This window comes from Labrus mixtus, chromosome 18, assembly GCF_963584025.1.
Source record: "Labrus mixtus chromosome 18, fLabMix1.1, whole genome shotgun sequence".
NCBI classification, from domain to species: domain Eukaryota; kingdom Metazoa; phylum Chordata; class Actinopteri; order Labriformes; family Labridae; genus Labrus; species Labrus mixtus.
In genome coordinates this window covers 18374785-18399120 of record NC_083629.1, presented here as the reverse complement: position 1 = coordinate 18399120, position 24336 = coordinate 18374785, and the positions used below count along the sequence as shown (strand labels likewise).

The 24336-nt window shown below is 40.6% G+C and overlaps 2 protein-coding genes across 4 annotated transcripts in view; one reads left to right on the top strand and one right to left on the bottom strand.

Annotated features, from left to right (window-relative positions):
• Positions 1-24336, bottom strand: part of crip2 (cysteine-rich protein 2) — a 517344-nt gene that overhangs the window by 47081 nt on the left and 445927 nt on the right. The window lies entirely within an intron of this gene.
• The window catches only part of mta1 (metastasis associated 1), a 45891-nt gene that overhangs the window by 1037 nt on the left and 20518 nt on the right, over positions 1-24336 (top strand). For 2 of the 3 annotated variants that reach the window (XM_061062578.1, XM_061062577.1), the window contains exons 2-3: positions 14033-14100; positions 16127-16220. In XM_061062578.1, coding sequence (XP_060918561.1) covers positions 14033-14100; positions 16127-16220 — 162 coding nt within the window. Of the gene's footprint in view, positions 1-14032; positions 14101-16067; positions 16221-24336 lie in introns of those variants that run through there. The other variant, XM_061062579.1, reaches the window with a different exon arrangement.

Below are 24336 nucleotides of genomic sequence, written 5' to 3'. Positions count from 1 at the left end.
TAATGGGATGCGTAACATAAAATTAAAAAAACCCCATTTACATAGAAAGATAAATACATTTTTCACGCTTCAGGTAAAAAAATATATTTTGACGTTTCACAGTCAAAGTGTCAGAGCTACAACCTGAAGATGAGCCATAACAGGTGAATTTGTATTCGGGAGACGTGACTACTCAGAGGACAGTTCCCTGGTCAGTTTGTACTTCTGTCATGCAGATATTTTCATTAAAATGTCTGATATTTGTCTGAAGATCTGCCAGTTATGTTTGGGTAGCCAAATTGAGTATGGTTTGTAAATGTATGGAGAGTTTGTGTGAGCAGAACTTAGAAGGGGTGAAAGTGCCAGTGCCTGATAACATTTTGAAAATAAATCAACAAGCCATCACTGATATTCATCCAGTGAAAGCGAAATGCTTTGACTCTCCCTGGAATTAAAAATAGCCTGTTGTGAACGTCATGGCCCTCTTATTGAGTCAAATGAAACGAGGCCTACCTGAGTGTGAACAGGATTATGTCCAGAGCACGGCAGAAAGTTAACACTTCATCACCCAACTGTTGAGAAATGTATCAAGTCTCTTGACTTTCTGAGATGCAAGCCAGTTAAATTTTGTATTTTGTGTCGCTAACAAATATTCCTGCAAAAAATGTAAAACACACAATTTGTCCGCCTGTCTCCCTGAGTGGCTTTGAATGTGCATCTTTGCCCCAATACTGTTACAATTTAGAGCAAAACTTAAATGACAAGTCTTTGTTTATAAGATACGTTTTTGGGCTTTGTGCCTTTATTTGTATAGGACAGTGGATAGAGTTAGAAATCAAGAGAGCGAGTTGGGAAGAATGTAGCTCAAGGTAGGACTTGAACCCAGGCCGTCGCTGTACAACCTATCAGCTAGGCCATGCCCCATATGACATAAGTCTTAATTAATAAACCATTCTCATTAAACCTGAAAAAAAAAAGATCTCTAAGCTGTTGTGTGTCCTATTAGGACCAGTGAACTCACAACTGATCCTGGACATAGCACAATAAGTACTGCTTCTTCTCTGATAGAAAGCTACACTTTGCTTGACTTAAGATCTGTCCAAAGCTTTTGATGCTTTTAATCACACAATTGCCCCAAAAAAATTGTCTCTGTGGGCTCTGATTTTTTTTGCCTGAGTTTAATGTTTTTAAGAAAGTGTTCACACATCCAGCTATCGCATAAAGGAGGTGCGTAGGACGTCATACAGTCACATTGAAAAGACAAAATCCTGCACACTACTCTCGCTTAGCAACACCAATGTATCAGAAAAAATCACAACGTTTTTATAACCTTTATCAAGTGCGTTGCCTGAGTTTAAACCATGATTGCCAATGGCTTCTAATTAATTTCCCCAAATGTTTAATAAAGGTGTCCAGCAAGTAACAATATTAAGCCCACTGCTTTTAACTTGGTAAATAGAGAACGTGCATTGTGATGTGAAAATGAGTTGCGTATCACCCTTCCCATTCATACAGCATTTAATGTACTCAGCAGATTGTTCTACAAAAATGTTGAGCATCCTGATGGAACATTTTGACATTCATATTGAATGCTTATTCCAAAACAGAGCTTAGTTTTGCTTTTTGAAAAACATTTCAAAATCCAGCACCCTGTCTTTCCTGCACGCTGCGGCCACTACCCTGAAACCACAGAGTGATGTTATTCATTACTTAAGATGGCTATCCCACTACCAACTGTGAGTTCTGTGAGGAGGTTAGATGTCGTGATTGGCATCTAGAAGACATCAGCAAGTCCACAGCAGCACAACTTAAAGATAGAGGCTGTCACTCCTCTATCTTTAAAGCATCACTAGCTAATATTTCTTATATCTTTGAGTGTTAAAATTAGTGGCTAATATTATTTATACTTGTATGTAATGTGACCCCGTGTTAAAGCTCTCAAGCCTCTTTTTCAACAGATTTTGTTCTCTTTAATATTTCTTGTTGAACTTATTATTTCGTACCTTGAAACTGTTATTTTTCCTCAAACCAACAATACAAGTCATTGTTCAATCTTGATAGGCTAAATTTCAACATTACGAATCTAAGCCTAATTGTGTAATAATCTAAACTAATCTGAAGTTTCCAATCATGAATATGAAACTTCTGACTAAAGATACACACAGGATTGCTTTTCCAGTCAAAATGTTCAAGATAAAAAAAAAAAAAAAAAAAGCACAATTAAAGCAAAAGTGATGCATCATATTTGACTAAAGCTTCTCTTAAGAACTATTCAACTCATCATCAGAACAAAGCAGGACCCTTCAAAAGATGGCCGCTTCTTTGCAAGACAATGCTGGATCGTCTTGGGAAAGCAATGACTTCCCTTGTGAATGAACCGTGGACAAAAGCTGCCTCCTCCGACTCTGATGTCTTTGTTTTTACCATGCAGGCCACACGCCACTCTTCCTGTTCCAGCAATGCTCCTTCCTAGTGCTTTCCCCACACACACAGGAAAAGTGTTGGTGACTAAGTATAGGCTGTATCATACGTCTTTATCATCTGAACAGTGGAAAGGGAGGAGGAGTTTTTGTGCACAGACCATGAGATGTTTGAACGTCTTAACATCTGAACAAGGGTCATCAGGACGTCCTGCAGACCTACTGCTCTGTTCAAGAAAAGACTTCACAGTTTTTAAAGTATGTCAAAAGACAAACGCAAGGTACTCAAATGAATATTGAAGCCAGTTTAATTTGCTGTATCATTTCTCCCGTTCATTCTGGCCATTAAAAGACATCTCTGTAAACAAGAGGCTGTATGTACAAGCTGTCAATTAACATAAAAAAAAAATGATGGTGATAGATTGTAGAGCTGTCGGAATACCAGAAATTATTTTGAACTTTATTATGATTCTAGTAAATATACAACAATATCAATACCTGTTTAGGTTGCGAGATGACCAGTACTGCATAATTTCTTGTTTTTAATTACCAAAAAAATGTAAGGCAAATTACTTTACACTGCACAGATATGTTGCCAATGTATTTGTGCAATTTAGACAGGGCTTTTTTTTTTTTGTTTGCTCGTGGCAGCTTTTGGTTAAAAAAAAATCAATGAAGGTCTGCAGTCTTTTAAAGCTGAGGTACTTATCGATTTTTAAAATAATTGGGGACCTCAGAATTGAACATTTTGGAACCCTAAATAGAAATTTGGTCATACTTTTGGTAGTATTTCAAGCAATAGTTGTCATGTTGGGATATCAAAGAAATATTTAAGTAATGCCTTTGGGAAAATTCTGCTGTTTCAGCTGCATATAAAGTAAGTATAAATAAGAAGAAAAAAGAGATAAGTGGAAAAAAGCTGAGTATTGGTAGAATAAGCTTTATATAAGGCTCAGAGTTTTGAGATATATACAAAAATTGCACATAATTAAAGAAATAAGTATTGTGTACAAAAGGAGTAGTATTGAACAGTGGAGATATCGTACATGCAGAATATTGTACAGACGACCCAAAGAAAACACTGTATCATGTAAAGTATTAGTATTGCACACTTAATTGAACTTATTGTTGACGGTTTTAGATTTTGTATTGCACAGTTGAAAATTAGTCAACAATAATGGGCAAGTTTTCAGTATTTAGGGGTGAAATAAGCCAGACTGAGTGTTTGACCCTCAGAGGAGGGAGTTGTATAGTTTGATGGCAAAAGGCAGGAATGACTTCCTGTGGCATTCTGTGGTGCATCTTGATATGTGTTTTTTTCCAAGTGTGTTAAGTTAAGCAAAAAAAGATTATTTAAAAAAACTAGACATTTCTTCATTCAACACATCCTGTTTCCTCGAGGTGTTTCTGTGCAAAACTACAGTGGAGAGAGGCAGAGACACAAAGAGGCAGAGTTTTGTATTTTAACAAGTATTTGAAAGGTATACACTTGACATGAGCTGTTTCCGTGTTCCTATGGGCATCTTACTCGTAAAAAGCCAAACTTGTAAGCTGGTGATGCTCTCCTTTAAATAAAACTTAACACTCTGCGTGTTGGAGTGTGACAACTCTTGTACAGAGTGTGCTAAATGTGTTGCAGTGTTTGCAAACTTAAAAGGTGACAAACTTTGTAGTCGATGCCCACGTTTCTTTTGGCTGGTTCCTGGTGAGGATTTTCTCTACGCTGCCAGTTCTGATTCAGAGCCTGCTCGAAGGTGTTGTAGTGTTTACTAATTTACAAACTTTGACAGTGCACATACTTTGTTTGGCTGGTGGCTGGTGTTAATTTCCCACGCTGGAAGTGGTCTCGCTCACAGGTCTGGAGGGTGTGCTTGCAAAGTTCTGCAGCTATAGCTCAATACATCCTGCCAAATTCAGGATGGTCAGTTAAACAGATGCATGACAGCTCCTACATCCATTTACACAAAGTGTCCCCAACACATTTCTCAGAGGCCTGGTGAACTGCACATAAATCCATCACATTAAACAGAATTTGCTGCAAGATGCCTACTTTGTTGTACCTTAGCTTTTGGGTATTCAGGATCTGGCGGTTTAAACTGCCCTAAATAGCAGCCTCAGTTTGTGACGGGCCATTGCATGGGTAAAAGTGAAGTCATTCAAAAACTAAAACTGCAAGTGTCCTTCAAAAAACAATCCAAAGCACACTGTAGGATTAGTGTAGAATGTAAGAGCCTTTATTTTTAATGGGAAAATATATGACAATCAAACAGCCTACACATTCTCAGGTCTTCATCAGGGACATTGTCACCAGTAGCTCGTCTTATTATAGTTGTTTGAGATGGAAGTGTTGTGTAAAGTCAACACATGTTTGCTGATAAATCACATTTGAATAAGAACAAGCTGCAGTGGTGGCTGTGATACAAGTGCTAAACAGATGTATGATGGTACCCGTAGTTAAGATGCTGAATGTTAATGAGATCAAAATTCCTCTTGGCTCAAACCAGTAATTCCTTAGTGGGCCCCAAGCTGCAGGTGTGTCCAGAGAGTTCGTTAACAATTGATAGAAAAATAGTAAATACACTGTACATTTGAATTTTACAATTAACTGTTTCCACTCATTTTGTTGCTTAAAAATGTGTTGTGTTTGTAGATGGGTTATTTATGTGCAGTGCAATGCTGTAAACCCACTTTCACAGAAAATGATATCCGTCCATCCATCCATCCATCCATTACTTTTCCGCTTTTCCAGTTTGGGGTTGCGGGGGGCTGGAGCCAGTCCCAGCTGTCTTTGGGGCGAGAGGCGGGGTACACCCAGTAAGTCGCCGGTCAATCACAGGGCTCCACATATTGAGACAGACTCACATTCAAACATGGGCAATTAAGAGTCACCAATTAGCCGAATGAGCGTGTCTTTGGACTGGAAGCCGGAGTACCCGGAGAGAACCCACGCATGCACGAGTAGAACGTGCAAACTCCACACAGAAAGGCTCCTGTCTGATGGGGATTCAAACCAGGAACCTTCTCGCTGTGTGGCAACAGTGCTAACCACTGCACCACAGTGTCTGTTAGTGGAATTTTTTTTTATCGGGGAAGTACTTAATCTTGTGCTCCAGTTGACCAGAGTTTGAACAAAGATTTTAGAAAGCCCTGAAATATTTTTAGATTTCTAAATTAGGCTGCTGCATATTTTTTAGTTTGAAACTGACTGTCTTAAACATCATTTAAATTAAATCTGACATTTTTGAAAAAGCAGGTTTATTTTGACGGATGCAGAGCATATGCGAATAAAGTTACTTATTGTCTGAAAGTTAATTTTCATCTTCTTCAGCCCATAATGAAAGGATGGATGGATGTATACATGGATGGATAGGTAGCTTCTCAGGTGTGTGGCAGCTGTGCCCAGGTTGATCTTGCTGTTTAGAGTGGAAGTGAGTGATTTCAAAGTGTGAAAACGAGGTGTGAGATTGATGAAATTACCTGCCATTACCATAGAAACCTCCATCCATACTTTGACAGCCTGAACTATAATCTCTTCCACGGTTGTTGCTCACGATGACAGACACACCTTTCAGTGTGAGTGTGTGAGTAAGCAGTGGATGGGGTGTGGGGGGTATGTGCGCATGGACAAGCGTGGGCAGATGTTCATGTTTCCTGCTTCTCCATCTCCCTTCATAGTTCTAGCCCAGCCCTTTTCATTACAGTCATCTCTCTATATAGTAGTCAGTAGGCTGTTTAGACAACACAGCTGTGTTTTCAATTCCAGCCCATAAGGACTAATTTCTTTGAAATTTGGATATAGAAAACTGTAAAGCATGGTATTTGTTGCTTTTTAAGTTGTGCTTTTTTTGCATCATGTTTAGCTCATTTGAATTTTGTAGTTAAATGAAATATTTCAATGGCAGCTGAGTGTATTTAGATGACTTTAAATGATGCATGGGAATTAAATTGTTGAGGTTAATGCAACAACAAATTCTTAAAGAGAAAAAGGAGTCTTCCCAAAAAGTTTTTGTATTAGTAACACAATTTTGTCATTGACACCTTTTGTGTAAAAAAAAAAAAAAATCAGACCATAGAGATGTTCAGTGCTGTGTGAGTTAGTCCTGCTTTGTTGGTGATGCTCCCAGTTTGTATGTATGCCAGCTAGAACTGGGTGCACTCCCATAAGGCTTAGCTGCTGGCAGGATGTGTATAGCGTGGCAGCAAGTGCGGGAAAAACTGCTTAAATGGAGACAGTGCCAGGGCAGGTGATCACCAAATGCTGGCAGATAGTGTGGCTGATGTTGTAACAGGGCTGCCTTTGAAATATATTTAAGATATTAGAAACTCAAACACTACTCAACCTCTTTGGCTTCCTTGTAAAGCCAAACAATGCCTACTCACAACCTGTCTTCACAGATTGCAAAATTGAACATTTAAAACAAACAATGATGATCCGTTCCCACATAGTTTCTGTTCAATATTTTTTAAGAAATCCGAAGAGAGAAACTTTTTGGTTTATCTCAAATAATATTTAATCATTGGCATTAAATGTTTTAAAAATGATCTCTTAAGTTGAACCCAATTTTTAACATGTGACCCTAATGCTGGGTTCAGACTAGGGATGTTCCTTGCAGCTAATTTCAAAATTTGGGATAACACCGATATAAATTCACACTACTAACATAAGTCTAAAGTTAGGAAAACACACAGAAAAATGTCAAATTGAACACAATTTACTCAACCCACCAAACGTAGGGTCACTGTATGTCTAATTGGATTGCGAAGTGTGGCTGACGTTAGCAGTACTAACACTGCAAGCCTTCCGTCCTCCTTGCAGGTTAAATGTGCTCGTGCGTTGCTTGGGTTGAGCAGTTTAACCTTAGACAGCCTACATACAACTTAATATTTTCATCATTATCAAAATACTTCCAAACTGCGCTGCTTCTACGAGATGCTATCTGTTCACTGCGCTGCTTTACATCCTTGTAGTAGAGTATTATGGCAAGTTGTCATTTAGTGAAGCTACAGCCGATGTGGTCGATGGTTGCGTTGCTGTTTTGACTTAGCGTCTGACCGGCAGAGCGGGCCTGCAGTGATGAAAATGTCAATTAGTTTAACCCATTGGCAAGGCTGCCGAATGTAATAGTTTTATTGGCTAATCGTGCACAGCCATAGTTCAGACCTACAATGAAAGTAAATGCGATGATTAGATTAGATGATGATAGGGTTTATCTCAGTTTGTAGGGCACGCTCTTCATGTGAAAAGGGCCAAATCCTCTACACCAGCCGTCGGCCCTTTGCTGCATGTCATCCCAACATCTCCTTCAAATATTTCCTTTCTTTCTTTTCAGCTGTTCTTTCCAATAAAGAATATTTGGTATAAAAATAATATCAGATTAGGTCATCGTTATAGACTCATACATTTCCAATGTGACTTAGCCTGGAGACTTGACAGGTTATACGTTATGTTTTTCGCCCAATTATAGCTCGCTATCTGTCGTGACGTGTAATGTCAGGAGGATGAAAGTGGGTGTTGTGAAAGTTCAGAGCTAAAATCAGCTGTGGCCTTTCCTTTCTGACCTTGCAGCAGCATCACCATGATCATCTCTCTAACTCCGAATAGTAAATGTCTTGTGTTAAAACTAAACACAAAATAAATAATAAAAAAAAAAAACAGCTAAGCACACACTTTGTATTTCTGTACACAAAATAAATTAAAAAAATTAACAATAATAATACAAGCTGTAAAATGAACCAGAACTTCCTTTTTGTACAGTACAACTGTGATATAAAAAGCTGCATCATTTCAATAACAGTATTTGTCACCAAACCAATAGCAAAGCCCGTTAGAAGGCTACACACGTACTCATAGAACTGGAGTTACATCCAGTAACCAAACAGCGCTCTGTATAGTTTTCTTGCAAGTTTGCAGCTACTCGCTAGTACTACAGCAGGCTATATTATGTTACTGACGATACACTTATGATTGTTCTCACCCCTAACCACCTGCTCATGCCTGTATGACACAGACATGGTGAGATAAAACTGAGAAAAGCTGCTTTTTTTTGCAGCTGTGAATGTTGGGATCTGATACAAATGAAGCATCCAACACCATCCGGAGCTGCTGCTGGATCTCGCATAGAGAGTAGTTTTTTTTCTACAACGGTAGTTAAGGCGGAGGGCGCATGTTGAGCGCAACTATAGAGCGCTGCAGGAAAAACTGGATTCTATGCGGGTCAGTTTTTCAAAAATACAACAATAATATTTAAAAAATGGAAATGTCATGAACCATGAAAATCAAAGTCAAGTCACGCATCAGTCTGACAAACCAGCTTCGAGTAAAGTTTTGATGATGATCTTTATGTAAGGTTCATACAGCATTGTTTTTTTTTCATACGGTGTTATTTCTTTTCTACATAATTCATCTCTGCATCAATTAATTGACCTTATCTTTGTCTTCCAGTTTAGACTTCTGCCCCTATTTCAGTCTTACTAACTTATCTTCCAAATAACATTTCTGCTCAGCTCTATACACCTTAGTTTGTCTGACAGTCTCTCATTCTGTCCATGTATCTCTCTCTCCATCAGTTCTCTCATGTTTTCCCTCCCTCATCATTGCATCTCTCTGACTGTCCGTCTCTCTCTCTCTCTCTCTCTGGCCTGGTTTGAATCAGCACAGCAGACTGTCTCTCTTTTGGGGCTCGGTAACATGCCTCGATTGGCTCGCACAAAATTCGACTGCACTGTGACATCACTGGCGCCGGAGCCTTTCCATTGGCGGACGTTGGGAGTGGGGGATGGAGAGTGGGGGGAGGTTATACGCGGATCGAGGTTGGCGGGAGGGCTGATGGGAAATGGAGAGACTGAGTGACGCTGCTTAGTGCCTACAGGCCCCTTCTCTCTCTCTCTCTCTCTCTCTCTATTGCTCTCATTTTGAGTTTCTCTCCAGCTAGCTCTCTACCAGGCTTCAGCTTCTCACATGGTGGAAACTCCAACATTCAAACAACTCACTCCAGACTGTCACTTAACCTGTTTTCTTGCTGTCGTATTTGCCTTTTCTTGTATAGGGCGGACACTTTAAGTGATGCCATTTTTGGTAACTTAAGTTCCCTGGGCCAGGAAAAAAGGAAGGCGTTGTCATATGCCAAATATCCCACCTTCAGCATGACTCCAAATGTACTAGAAGAAATGTGCTGTCTCCAACCCCCCAAAAAGTGTCTCAACTGTTCAGCAGCCTTCGTACTCAGCTCCACACCAAACTGAATGTTCAACGTTTTTGTCTGAGCTTCAGTTTGAAGTGGTCATGACGCATTTTGGCTCTCTATTAATGGGTCCCTTCTGAGCTGCCGAAGGCCGCGATTTAACGTCAACATTTCTCTCTGGGTTTGTCATGAGACCAACTTTTTGATCAGGAGTCTTTTGGAAATGACTCTTATATTTACCTTTTTTTGATGTTTTTCTCTTTGATCAGTCTTATGTTAAATCTCTTAAATTTTCCAAAAGTGTTTTCAGGTTATAATTTCTACATTCACTTTAGTAAGAAACAAGCAGCAACCTTGGGTTTTGAAAAGTGAAGAAAATGCTGTGCAAACACCTGCAGTTCCTCAAGTGTCCACTTGAGACTGGCTGCAAAAGCCCCGGAAGACACATACACATCCATTGAAAAATACCTGTTTTTACAGCAGAAATAAACATATTTACAGCCTGGTCTGTTAAGAGTCATCTGCTTTGATTTGATAAAGGATCGTTTGTCAGGAGGCATAAGGCCCGTCTGAGCTCCAGCTCTTTGCCTGTTCTAGGTTAAACAAAAGTTAGTTTGAGACAGCGTTTAGGTGACTGCCGTGGTTGGACATTAAAAAACGTCACACGGTGATGTCACTAAGACCATGTCCATGTTCATATAGAAAGTCAGGAAGTTAATCGCTCAATTAGTGACTGAAAGAGAATACATAATCATCAAGTTACGTTATTTGGTTTGTCATTTTGGTTGTTCATCTTTTAAAAAGGACTAGAGTACAGGCTGTAGCTACTAAAATGTGACGTTTATTGTTCTCCTTTGTTTCATTTCTTTATTATTTGAAAGATTTAACTTCATGGACAAAAGAACAGCTGACAGACATTATCTCTTTCAGATATTTTATAAACAAAACAGTTACACTCAAATAATCAATGGATTATCTGTTGAATAAATTATGATAATCAATGGATGTAGCACTGATTTACATAAGGAAGAACAGAACTGCATCTTATTGACTGCCAGATGGACTTAATTTCACGCCTTTTGTGTTTTTATCTACCAAATTCTCTTGACTTTTCAATTTGAAAAATGAAAAACAGACCTATTCAAATCAGAAGAGATGATTCCAAAATGTGTTTGTGCAAGATTAAGCATCCAAATGTCAAACACTCAGTTTATGAAGATTTCAGGAGAGAAAAAGCAGCAAATGCTCTCATTTGAAAAGCTGGAAGCTTCATTGGCTTGGGATTTTGCCTGAAAATAAATGATTGATTATCAAAGCAGTCTTCTTCATTTTTGTATGCTAAATGTATCTATTATTCAACAATTTGCTTTAGCTCAAATCAACTTTACAAGCTGTGGGTTTTTCAATATCGGCGTAACATCTCCCTCGCTTTTCAAATCAAACTCATCACAGTCCAGTCTGGTGATCAGAACGAGTCACGAGCTGGTTTTTCCTCTAACTTTTAATACCTCTGACTCCCAGCCGTCACCCTCCTCTGTATTTTAGAAAACGAGCAAGTCAGACATCGTGTCTTCATTTTCTGTCTCAGCGCCGCTCGATTTCAAGTTGGCCTGTTTGATATTCAGCAGCAGGACAAGGATGTCACAGTGGCAGCGGAGTCTAGTAACAAGCTGTTACAGGGGGAAGAGTAGACAGGCATGATGTGTCGATCTCTCCCCGTCTCACTTCGATGTTGAGTAATGAGGAGAAGCTGTTATAGAGATTACACTGTACATGCTTTCTGAACTGCTGCTACTTCGGTTAACCCACTAGAGGAAGTGTTGATTTGCTATATCTTTATGATGTTTACAAAATATTTGCATGATTTAAATCAATTTTCCTTACTAATAGCTATCCTCAGAGATCACTTGTATTAATAAAGTTCTGAAGTGAAGCTTCAAAGAAGGGGGTAACAAGGGATACTAGTGTTCATGGACAAAAATCCCCCCTCTGTGTTGGCTCCAGATCTCTCACTGAGTGACAGTTCAACTTGAATGCTTTAGTTCACTATTTCTATATTAATTTAGATAGTTATTTAAGTATCAGTTTACCAGAATATAGATGATGTAGGGAGACCGTTGAGTCATGTCTAAGTCTGTACCTGATTGAGACCGTGTTAAGACGAGGACCAAGATAAGCAGAACAGTGCCCATTTAGTCTTCTTCATACAGCAGTCCTGCTAATCTTCTGAAAAGTTTAACATGAGAAAGGAAGAGGGAACCGTATAAACTGACCGTCTCGTAAATTCTGCTTACACATATGCAAAAGGTTTTGACTTCAGAGCTTTTTTGTCTATTTTAGACAGGACAGTAGATTAGGGAAATTAGGAGAGAGATTGCGGAATGACATGAGGGAAAGGAGCCGCAGGTCGGAGTGATGTCACACATCGGTTACTAAAGGGGCTTTGGAAGCCAGTTGGTGTCGGCCGCCATACTAGAAATGCTGTCTCGACTCTCAACCTAACTTTCAGTCAACCTGGCTAACACCAGGCTAAGAGCTGGAGCTGAGGCGGTCTTAAGCCTCAGCTCCAGCAGTATTATGAATAACTCTTACCCTTCATAAAAATAAAAACAGATGAATTATTTAAAAAATTCTACGCCCCTACAGTGCGTGCTGATGAAGATACGAGCTAATCGGACCAATTTAAGTTTTTGAAACAGGCTGTGAAATCATCTTCTTTGTGTGGGTGTTTCAGCCAGCATCAGCATTCTTTTTTTCAACACCAGAGGTTGAAACTTGGGTGTGACCTCACCACTAGCCCTTCAGCGCCCAGAGGGTTTAAATAATAAGCCAATTAATGAAAAGCATTTTTGTGAGACTGTAAAAAAAGGATTTGTCTTGAGGCTGTTTTCAAGGAGGACACTAATTCTTGTTGAGGGCCAGCATCTGTAGTCTTTATCTGATCTTCAACTCAAATATTTGAGACTGATGCCAATAAAGGTTTCAGTCTTAACTGCTGATGTTTGTTGATTAACGATATTGTGGTGGATTTGAATATTTTAGCTGAAAGGAATAATGACCTTGTTTTGGCACAGATGCAACCATTTTTAAACATTATACAATGTCAATTAATTCTAGTGCAGAGTAGACCACTGTCTTCTCTAGGTGTGATTTTCTGCTTCAGAATGTATGTGCAAGCAGTGCTGAGAGTTTTGGACGCTCAAATATGCCGTTGGATAAAAAAACATGTGGAGTCGCAATTTCTCAATCATCCCAAGCATTCTTTTTCTACATTAAATGTTCTGTTAAATAATTTCTACCCGGTACTTAAAACATTGACTCAAACTGATATGTCTTGGACAGGCCCTTGGTCTGTTTGAAAAGAAACCTTTTTCTATCATTTAACAGCTAAACATTAGACAATAACCAAGAAAATGATCTTCAGATTATTAAATTATACAAAAACATTTTTCCGGAATCATTTTTGAAATGTCCATTTTCTTGAGCTGCTTGTCCCAAAAGTGTCTTGTTTTAACATTGGCTGCAGGTGGATTGGATTTAGCCTTAAAGTCTGGCAGATGTAGCAATACAAGACAGATTTGGATGTGAGAATAGATCATGGTTGTGTGAGAATGATGAGTGCATGCCTGAACCAGTTAGTGTTGGACACAGAGGGAGCAAGAAATAAGTGTGTATCACGGGTATGCTGATGGTATTTCAGGTGATCTTTGGCCTTTTTGGTCAAGGAGAGAGGGGGGCCCTGGGGCAGGGAAGTGGGTGGGGGGGTGATGGGAGGTGGAAGGTTCAGGGTGATGGGAGGATAGCTCCAGCTCCAGGCAGCCTTCCAAGTGTGGGGTATAATCTGACAGCACTCAGCCAAGACACATGCAGGGCTAAGACCAGGCACCCTACCAAGACTAGGGCCTGCGGGGACATCCTGGTGAGAGCTAAACCTCCAATGGGCCTGGAGCTGAGCCAGGAGCCACTCACACACACACACGCACACACACATGCACACACACACACACAAATGCATAGTAAGGTCACACATGCGTGGTAAAGCTTCTCCTTCACACCCACACAGATGCATGATGCATGCAAACCAAAACAATAACACACATAGAGGGGGATGAACGGAGCAAGGAAGACAAAGAAAGCATGAGGAAATACAAGGCTGCAGTCTCAATGGGAGGTTTAGGAGCCCGTGTGCGTTTGTGTGTGTGAGTGTGTGTGTGTGCGCTTTGGTGCATCGAGGTCTCATTCAGTCAGACCTCCCAACTACACCTCGATCTCATGTGAATGTAACGTTCTAAATACTCGACTGACGTCTTTTTTTCCACTTTCTCATTGACTAATCAAGCTGTCACCATGCCGTGCAACTGGATGTCACTCTGAACAATTTGAAGACCTCAAAAACTCTCATTGACTGACATTTTTCCCCTTTTTCTCTTCCTCTTCCTCTTTCTCTCACAGATTATGTTTATTTTGAGAACTCGTCCAGTAACCCACTGCTGATCAGGAGGATAGAGGAGTTGAACAAGGTGAGTGTGTGTGAGCTTGAATGAGTGTCCATGAATGGATGCATAGATACTAAACTACAATGATCTACATTTGAGGCACTGGCAGCATAAAGATTTAATTTTTTGTTAAAGAGAGTTGTTTACTTTATTAGAATAATACCAGTAATACTGATCATAATAGACAATATTGAAAAAACGAGTTTTCATTTTTGAAAGTAGGAATTGGGTCTTTCAAAGAGTTCATCTTTGTCAGACTAAATGCAGTAAAAACATTTTTGTAACGTCACAGGTATGACTAATGTGTTGCTCGGCAAGATGTCGGGTAAATCTCAGCCTGCCGTCTCTCACACAGTGCAATGAAAGAAGCAGAAAAAGAGGCCCGTCTCTGTTGACTGGTTACAGGTGCCCGCTGTCTGTCCCCTGTCCCGGGCCTGTGCTGGATAATATGGAGGCTGTTTAATGTGATTGACAGAGAGTGCAGAGTGAGCCCTCTATTCTGCCTGTCACTGTCAGTCCTCCTGCGCCTCAGGGATCTGAGGGTTTCTCCTCCATAAGGTTGGAGATAAACAATGTGGGCACAATCCACCGCTGCTCAAAACTACAGAAAAACACCGGAAACACCTAAGAATTTTGCTGATTTAAGAATCTGCCGCCATCAAGTTTTTCAATGTTGATTACACTGCTGATGAATATTTTGTTTGGTCATAAAAGAGGAGGGGATAATGAACACAATTTCCTAAAGTACAAAGCAATGCTACCAGTGTTAGCATTTGGTATTTCTGCTCAAAACTGACCTCACTTGCTCAGTTTCCAGATTGCTCAGTACAAGCCATGGATGATCTTGGAGAACATTTATCATCTTTGTTGCTCGACTGTCATCTTATTGGAGATCACCTTGATGCTCCTGTGTCATAAAACAAGAAATGACCCTTAGCACTTATCACATACACCCGTGTAATCAATCCTTGCCTTCTCCACTTCCTCTCTGAGACAGTAAATCAGTATAGATCGATATATTTAAAGTACCAAAGAAAGAGCGGAGGATGACAGACAAACAGAAAAAAAACATAATCAAGAAGTTTGATCATGTGCATGGAGATCGCTCTGGTCACCATCACAGGATATAAGTGTCATCACTCTCTCCCGCTCCCTCACAGTGAAGAATGTTTCCTGCTGTGTTCTCCAATCAGCTCACCCTGACTTCATGCGGAAAATTCACTAGGGGGCTTGCAGTAAAACCAGGGGAGTGTAAATTAAGCGGTGTGTTCACACATGAAGCTCACCCTGAGTTTTGTGCATGTGTGAAATCACCAAAGGAAGTGTAAATTCTTAGATTTTCCTACAAACATTTCCTTTATCTGTCCCTGTCAAACATGGAAATTACATTTTAATGAATTCTTGAGTGTCAAAAGTCTGTGGTGCTAAATTGTCTATAGAAAGTGAAGATTTACTTTATGCTGAATGTGTTTCTACTTTTTCTGCATCTCTCCATCCAGCTCGCTCTCACATTACATCTCACCAGTTGGATTCATGAGAGAGTTCCTAATCCAATATGCTCAGCCTATGATGAGATTATCAATGATGTGTGACACTTTAGAGAACCACAGTTTATCAATATTGCAGTTTAAACTCTATTATTCCATTTTCTTTGATGTTTGGGTAGAGAGAGGGGGAAAAAAAGACTTCTAATCAATTTCCAAATGAGCCTCTCTGCTTTTAGGAGCTCAGGTGTTTTTCATTTTGGCAGGTAGGATTCGATGAAACATTGTCATGCAGCTCTTCATTTAAAAGCAACATAATTATCAACTAACCAGTGTAGTGTTTCTAAAAAGAAAGAAAGGCTGCATAGGAACCTCAGCTCTGTGAAAGCTGCAGCACTTCTTGTGATTTTAGGAGAATTGCCGTAGTCTCACACTGTGTTTTCAGCCCTAGTTAAGAACTATCATCTATGGGTTTTTTTTCATCTGTGTGTGTGTGTGTGTGTGTAGGTGCTCTGTGTGTGGCACCACTTGTTGCCGTGGTAACGCCGATTGTCTCTGGTTTGCAGACAGCCAATGGGAACGTGGAGGCCAAAGTGGTGTGTTTTTACCGGCGCAGGGACATCTCCAGCACACTCATCGCCCTGGCAGACAAACATGCAAGTGAGTGACCGATCGAAACCAAGCAAACACAAAAAAACAAAAACAAGAACATGAAAATACACGACTTACTACGGTTCCTTGAGCAACACTCGACAGTTATTTTCCACTGCAAAGTTGTTTTGCCTTCACATCCAATCAAAGTAGATTTCCCAGAACTTGAAAACACAACGCTGTGTGTTATTTCCTTGATTGTAAGGCTTGTGTGCGCACCAGTGATGATAAAAAATTCAATTCAGTTTGTTCTCTGTTGCCGAGCCGAGAGAAACAGTCCAGACTGCAGTGCAGCCCCTCCTCTGATTGGCCTGGTTGCAGACAGCATTCGATCTGTTGAGCGCATCAATATGACGACACCTGTGTCTGTGTCTGTCTTTGCATATGTGCATTTTCCCGTTAAAAGTGTGGGAGTGCGGCATGTACGTGCATGTGGTGCTTTTTTCCAGAGCTGTTTGTGGAACAGCTGGTAGACTTTTGAAGGGGCTCTGCCTGAAGATTTACGGTGTGACCTGTTAATGTGTTGTATGAGGCATTAAAAGGCGTTCAAACAATGACTAACATAACGAAGATGGGAAATAAAAAAAGGAAAGAAGTAGAAGAGGGGGATAAGTGTTAAAGGGAGAGAGTGAAAGGAGTTTAAAACAGTGCGTAGAATCCATACTAAAAGATACGTGCGCCCAAAATATTTCAGATTTTTAAAACCATTCGTACGCACACCTGCACACAATGTTCCCTTTTTATAAATCATGATCCACCTGGAAATGTGCACACTTAGATCAGCCCCCCCCATCAGACCCCCATGTCTCGGCCACCTCCACAGTGGTTGGCTGTAAACGATGCCTTCAGGGCACCGCTACAGTGCCTGAATTCAAAGAGTTAGGAAGCATAGAAGGAAAGGAGAAGGACATTTTCAGACTTCAGGAGATTTGATTTCTCCACATTCCTCTCTATCACCTCCATATTCCTCCAATATTTTATACAATCTAAATGCATCGGAAATAAGTCGTGTATAGGTTGAATATGCTATGTCTGGTTGATTCTATACACAGGGCATTGATTGCTGGGCTCTGCTTCATCTTTCCTCTATCTCAGTTTTCTTATCTTTTATTCTCATGAACTTTTTTTTGGGTTGTTTTATTTGATGCCACTTGAGGGGCTATCAAAAGGACGTATTGTTTTCTGCACAGGCTGTAAAGTCCTCTCAAACAACATTTGTATTCTGGGTTATGGAGTAAATGATATGACTTGTCTTATAGATTCAAAAAAGTTGAGTAAATTTTCAGAATTTTAGACGCCATTGACTTGTCTAATATTGTTATTTGATGGCTTAAACGATATTGGCTTCATTGGTAGCGAGATTAAAAACCTATCTACAGGCCAACCTGCCTCAGAGGAGGATATAGATTGTATTTGTATCAGATTTGTAATAACTGCATCTGTCATCTATAGGAAAACCTGACTGTAGGCAGCATCTGTTCTCTCGTTTCCCATCTTCCGATTAATCTTTGTTGGAAAATACCACCACCCACTACCCACATGCTAGCTGTTAAATTAGTCATCCTTTCTGGCCACATTTTCCACTTAAAAAAAAAAAAATCATTTTAAAATCCCAAAAAAAAAAAAAAAGGAAGAAGATAACAATCCCGTGCTTGAGCTGAGCACTCACTCTAACAAATTGGACTTCAGGGGTAAAGCGTGCTGGGGGCTTGGGCACGGCTTCAGATTGCCTAGTGTGAGTGCGCCCTGACTCTGACTTAACCACAGAGTAGAGGGACAAAAGCTGGAAGGAAAAAGAACAGGGGGTTCAACATAACATTTACAATTAAACTTGTTACCTATACATCAGCAAACACTTTTAACAATGTTCACTTACAATTAACCTACATGATTTAGCCCTGTGATTGTAACTTCTAACTAATTTACATCTCACCGTGTAGAGCTACCTGTGACTCTAATAACACTTTAGCGTGTGCGCTGCAGGTGTAGCTGCTAAAGGTAAACAATCAGCGGCACATCTGCTCCGTTAACGATCTGTATATTTTGCCAAGGCATTGACAAGCACTCAATTGAGGTGCGGGAATACACTCATTTCAAATCTGTGATTAAGCGTGTCCCTCGAGCGTCCTGCTGATGTATCCGTGACGGCGGCAGTGTCGCCTGTAGCTAATCCATTTTTACATGCAGGGGACCCACCGACTCTGCATGCACGGTGGTCAGTTCTCTGACTACTGATGGTGATATCAGACATATTTCTATTGGAGATTAGCCATGGAAATGAAAACAATGACGGTTTCGATTTGCATCACACAACACTGGCAGTGGCAGAATGACGTGCTTCAGGTAGCCTGACTGACATTGCACGTTCTGGGATGTGACTACCTCACATGAACATCTCACAATTCTATTTATGATGGTAAAACAACATATTGTTCATCCCTAATTTCAGCAATAATTAAATAGCATAGAGGATGTGATAACAGCGCTCAAATGCTCTGCCAAAGTTAATATCGGTGCTAAAATCAACAGTAAATAACATTGGTTCTGAATGTAGCCTACCTTGTTAATGTAGCACCAAAGCGTCACACTCCTACTCATTAGAACTGAGATGACAGGTTGTAGTCTTGCACACTTTTTCACGGGTGTCTGGTTTGTGCACAAGCATGTGTGACGAGCAACCACTACAACTTAAGATTGTATAAAAAGAATCCTGTAAACGTGACCAAAATGGACAAGTCTTTAATGAAGCCAGCTAGGAGAGATGGTCAATTACTCAGTGTTTCTAGTGTTGCTAAGACACTACGAATGTTTGACTGGCATCCTTTCGTCTATTCCAGCAGAACCAACCACTAGACTTTGACAGGGTGTGGCACGCCTAGTGTTGGCTCTGGGGGTGTGAAGCGTATATATGTGTGTGTCTTTGAATGTGCCTGTGTGTGAGAGTGTCATTTTTTTGAGTGAGAGCAGATGTGTATGCATTAGCTTATGTGTCAGTGTATGTGTGTGTGTGAGGGGCCTGCGGGAAGGGGGGCCTGGGGGGGTTTGTATCCATCCCAGGAGGGGATTGTTTATTCTGTTGGACCACACAGGATCAGTTTGTCACTGTGTGCGTCCCTTTTTTCTAAAGGTCTGTGAATATTTTTAAACCTGCATATGCTGCTGTTATGTTTTTTTTAATGTTACGGCTCAAGCTGTTTAGAAACAGGACCTCTGATTTGTTGTTCCTTTGTTTCAACACATGCAGATAATACCAAAATTCTAATCATATGATAGCTGTAGCCGTCCATGGACACAATTCAGTGAAGTAATGTTTGCACGCTGGGCTGTACCTATACAGGCCTGTTGAGTTTTGAATGAGCTCTGCCAGCTGCAGCCTGGGTACGGGGGCTTCCAGATATTTCCAACATGTAAAAAATGCATGCCAGGGACTGGCTGTGCACCGCATGGGTGTGGGCTGTATCCCGTGTGTAGCTGCAGCCGCACTGCATGTGTCGTCTTCTCAGTGTTTGAGTGTTCTGGTTGTATTTTCTACATCTTATATTCTCCTGGTGAACTTGACTTTTTTAGCCCTGGGCCCTGTCACAGGAGATGTCTGAAGGGGTGTGTGTTTGATTCAGTTTCATTTTGGATTCGCGGAGAATGGAAGGCAAGTGTGTGTGCGTGTGTGTGTGAGAGCCCTTGTGTCTTAATGTGCGTCTGCTGTGAGTCATTGATCAAATATTTTGCTTGCACAGATTCTGAGCACTCCCTCAATGGGGCCTCAAACTCCAGCATTAGCCCCTCCCCTGTGAGTCAAGCAGCCCCCTGAGTGGTCAGCTTCTGTGGCGGACTTGGCATACTACCTCCCCGGCCCCTCCCTTCAGACGTTTGAATTTGCCATGACTCAAACCTTTTTCTATTTTTGAGCTCCGAGCTCTAATAAACAATAGGCAGCAATGTTGCCAGTTCGGTGGTGCACTTAAGTATAACCAGTATAATAATAAGAGTTAAACTGGTCGTGGTTAGGAAGTGAAGTGTATTGTAGCGTCATGTTTTGGCTCATAAATGGGTCGTAAACTTCTCTTCTAAGCCCTTTCTGGATGCTTTATGACCCATCTCTGCAGGATTTGATCCATTTGTTGAGGATGTACTTTTGCATTGCGGCCTGCAGAGCTTCATAAACGATGGAGTGTTATGAGCAGTAAGTAAAGGCCACTTCCTCGCTTTAGTGTTGACACAGTTTTGCTCCTACACACCAAGAATTCACGTTGTTGGTAACAACAGAAGGCAGCTTATTAATCCCATTAGTTTTAATAGCCCTATTCATATTGCCAGTTCAAAGCTCAATATTTAACCCTCTTTGTCACAAAGATGTAATGGAGAGACCAAGTCGTCCCACCTCTGTGCCGCCATCGAAGGCATCACAGGGGCGTGACGGGATCACAGAAAGACAGCGGAGCCAGCAGAGGAGAACTGTGCTGTGTGAGTGTGTGTGGACCCCCTGCTGTTTCTTTACACATGATGTTACACCTATCAGGGTACAGTGTGATATCACAGACTGGGACATCAATATTCCGTGGTTAGGGAATCAATATGAATGTGCAAACGCTGAGCTTGGTTACGTCGCTGTTTTGCAATCGCAATCTTAAAAAGGGCTAATACAGTGTCATTTGTTGTGATGTTTGTCAGGTAAGAAGGGGAATTATGCTTAAGATGTTGTTGTTAGCATAGAGGACAGAAATAAAGCTAAGAATCTCTCTATCTGCATACACTATTATCCATCATGGCTTCTGTAAAAGAGGAAGAAAGGCAAAATGACCTCAAGTACTGTAAAAGGAAGTTAATGACAACTCAGCCTGCAGCCTCCGGATATTCTTTGTTCCCTGAAATCAACAGACGGTTACTGTTACTTACCTAAAATTCACATTCTTCACACTCAAGTTCCGGGGCTGTTTGTTTTGAAGTAGAGGAGACCTCTGCAGGTCATTTGGCTCATGGCAGAAAGCCTGTGACCCCTTCACCCTGAAGGAATCCTAATCCCAAAACAAACTGAGTTCCTAGAAACGAGCTGAGCTAATGTTGGGAGGCAGCTCAGCACGCAGCTCCTGACATGCTGTGTCAGTTGAAGAGCGTCAGAGACACTGATTCTTTCTTCTTCTTTTTTTTTTTTAACCTTAAAACTATGTTATCATTGCTCCTTGTTGGCCTTACTGTGACAAAAATGACCCTGCCCTTAAAATGTGTGAGACTACTTCAGTGCCTGTTTACGGACTACACATAGAAAACAGTCTGACTTCATCAGGCCAGGGTCATTAGCAGGATTTTCTTTAACTTAACTAATCTTAAAGAATAATGCAATCACTTCATATCTTAAAAAAAAAAAAAAAACCATCAGGAGAATATTAAGTACCGATGTCATCTAGCCCTACTCTGTTCACTCCTTTGAGCACTTCAGGAGACCAGATCCTTATTTGTCACGTTGACAACATAGAAAAACACACTAAACATGATCAGCATTACAGGGCTACGTTGTTGTTGTTGTTGTTGTTGTTGTTGTAGTGTTTTGTTTTCTCATGACTGTGCTGCTCGTGTTCTTAGGTTAGTTTGGAATTTGCTGCAGATGGAAAAAAAAAATGTCCACCCTTGCACTCAGTATGAATGACACTAAAATGGAGTTGATATTTCTTTAAACATGCAGACATGTCATCTGGCCAGCATAGACCAAACATAAATCTCAATCTTGATAATGTGACGATGTTTCTGATATGACTATTGTTACTTCGATACATTTTAGTATCTACAAAAGTGGGGGCAAAGTGTTCGTAATTGACAGGACGTCAAGTTAAATTCAGTGCATCTAACATCGCCAGTACTGGTTTTATATTGAAACATCTCCACAGTTTAGCAGCTAAAACAAGCTGACAGATATTTCCCTTTGTCGTGTTTTTGAACACACTTTATAGCTGCCTCCTTCCACCAGCACCTAAACACACTCCTTGTCATAGAGGTGTAGTCAGTTTGTTAAGGTAATAACCCTCTGCTGTGCTCTCCTCACCCCCTCCTCTCGCCCTCAGGCCGATCTCTCCTCTCCTCTCTCCTCTCCCTCCCCTCGCGGTCTCTCAGTCCGGTAAGGCGACCCATTCATCAATAATTGATAATTGGCTGCGACAGGTGAGATGGAGAGGCAATTTGTAGAGAGTATGGTGCGGGTGCGCTGCCAGAAGATTGGCTCGAAGGAGGAGAAGGAGAAGGAGGAGGACTGAGGTTGGGGAGTTGAGTTGCTACTCGAGGTCGCACAGCCAGGGGGGCAGCTTGAGGGGGGCCGGCCCCTCTGATGGACTGCCCACAGAAGCAGGCTGCTGTGTGTGCAAATCCATGGATATGTGCACACAGGTGCAGAGCAACACATGTACACACGAGCACACATCCCCACATAGAGTCAGGTTGGAGCTGAGTCAAGTCTATTTATAAATAACCTAAAGTCAGACACAACACCTTTTATGCATCTAGCCTCAATTTGTGCAAAGAAAACCTCAACAACAAAAAAACCTTTACAAGAAAACTGAAAGGAGAAAACTGAAAGATCAGAAGTTCACGTTCAAAAGATAGAAAACACACGCAAAGATTTTGTACATGCAGGGTGGAGAGAACAAACAATGTTCATTTTTTTCCTGCTAGACAGAAAATTATCAAAACTCTTTGACTCCATTCTTGCTCTTCAAAAAATGAAAATAACCCCTTATTATGTCTTATTTAATGCAGGAGTGCCTCCTTCTGTACATCCAGAGGTTCATATATATTTTCTGGGCTTGCTCTGAGTATTGCATGTTTCCTGCAGTGTTTTACATCAGGAAACAAACTGTGTGCACTGCTAATATACAGCCCACTTATAACATTTTTATGAAACCTAATATTGGACTTACTTAGCTATAAATGTCGGGAGGGTAAAGAGGTATCCACAGACAACAACACTACCTGCTTGTGAAATCCCATTATCTCGATTGTCTCATTTCTTGCTAAATCTCTGATAAAGGATGTCTCTTAAAGGCGTTAAATTCACCAGTGTTGCTCGACAACGTGCCAAGCAGCATTCAGACGTAGACCGTCAATTTTTTCAGGAGCTCCTCAATCTCTGTTAAAAAAAATTAACAAGCTTTAAATTTCTTTAAGTGTATTTTTCTTGAAGTTAATCTTCTTTTATTTAATGCTTCAAACTGATCTGCTCTCAAAAGTTGGTCTTTAAAAACGAGTGTTTTAGTACTTGAAATAAGTCTTTTTCTCAAGACCAATTTTTGAAGGTCTCATCTCAGAATTGAAAGGATTTTTACCCGGTCTTTTCTCGGTCTCAGAATTGGCTATTGCTCTTTTTTTTTGTGTTATTTATGGTCTTGGTCTTGACTCAGTCTCGATACCTAAATGTCTTGAATTCAGAGTACTCTGGTCTCGGGTATGTCTTGGTCTCAGTGTGGTCTTGACAACAACACTATTAAAAACCCTGGTTCAGAGAAGGTGTTCTCGCTTTGAATCGAATCGGACTTTGCTGTTCAATATGAAGGCAGCATCCTCAGTTGGTTTTATTTGTTTCTGTTAAGCTCAACATTCAAACTCTTAAATGTTGCTGTCAGTCTGACATTAAACATATTCAGCCTACACATTGTATGAACTTAGGGCATTGTTGTTTTAACTTTATAATGTAACCATATAAAATATTTGTAAGTTCATGGAGGTCTAAATCTAAAGTTATGAAAGGAGCAAACTAGTTTAAAATCAGAAATTAGCCGCCCTTCGGCTCACAGCAACCTAAGCCTCACCCATGAGCGTCTGAGAGATTCTGATTCATTTAGATCTTTTTGTTTTGTTTAATTATTATTTTTATTATTATTTTGCTGTTGCCCTCTTGGCCAGATCTTGATCTCAATGGGTCAAGTACCTGGTTTAAAAAAAAGGTTAATAAAAAGAGACAGGAATAGTGGGGGAGAGAGTTGGCCAAGATATGCAGCAAACAGCGTCAGGACTGAAAATCAAACCAGTGCAACAATGTCTTTAGCCTCTGTACACGAGAGGCCTGCTCTACCAGCTGAGCTATAGCGGCGCCTGGTATTTAGGGTTTGTTTGTTTTGCAGAGAAGGATGCTTCTGTAGGGGAT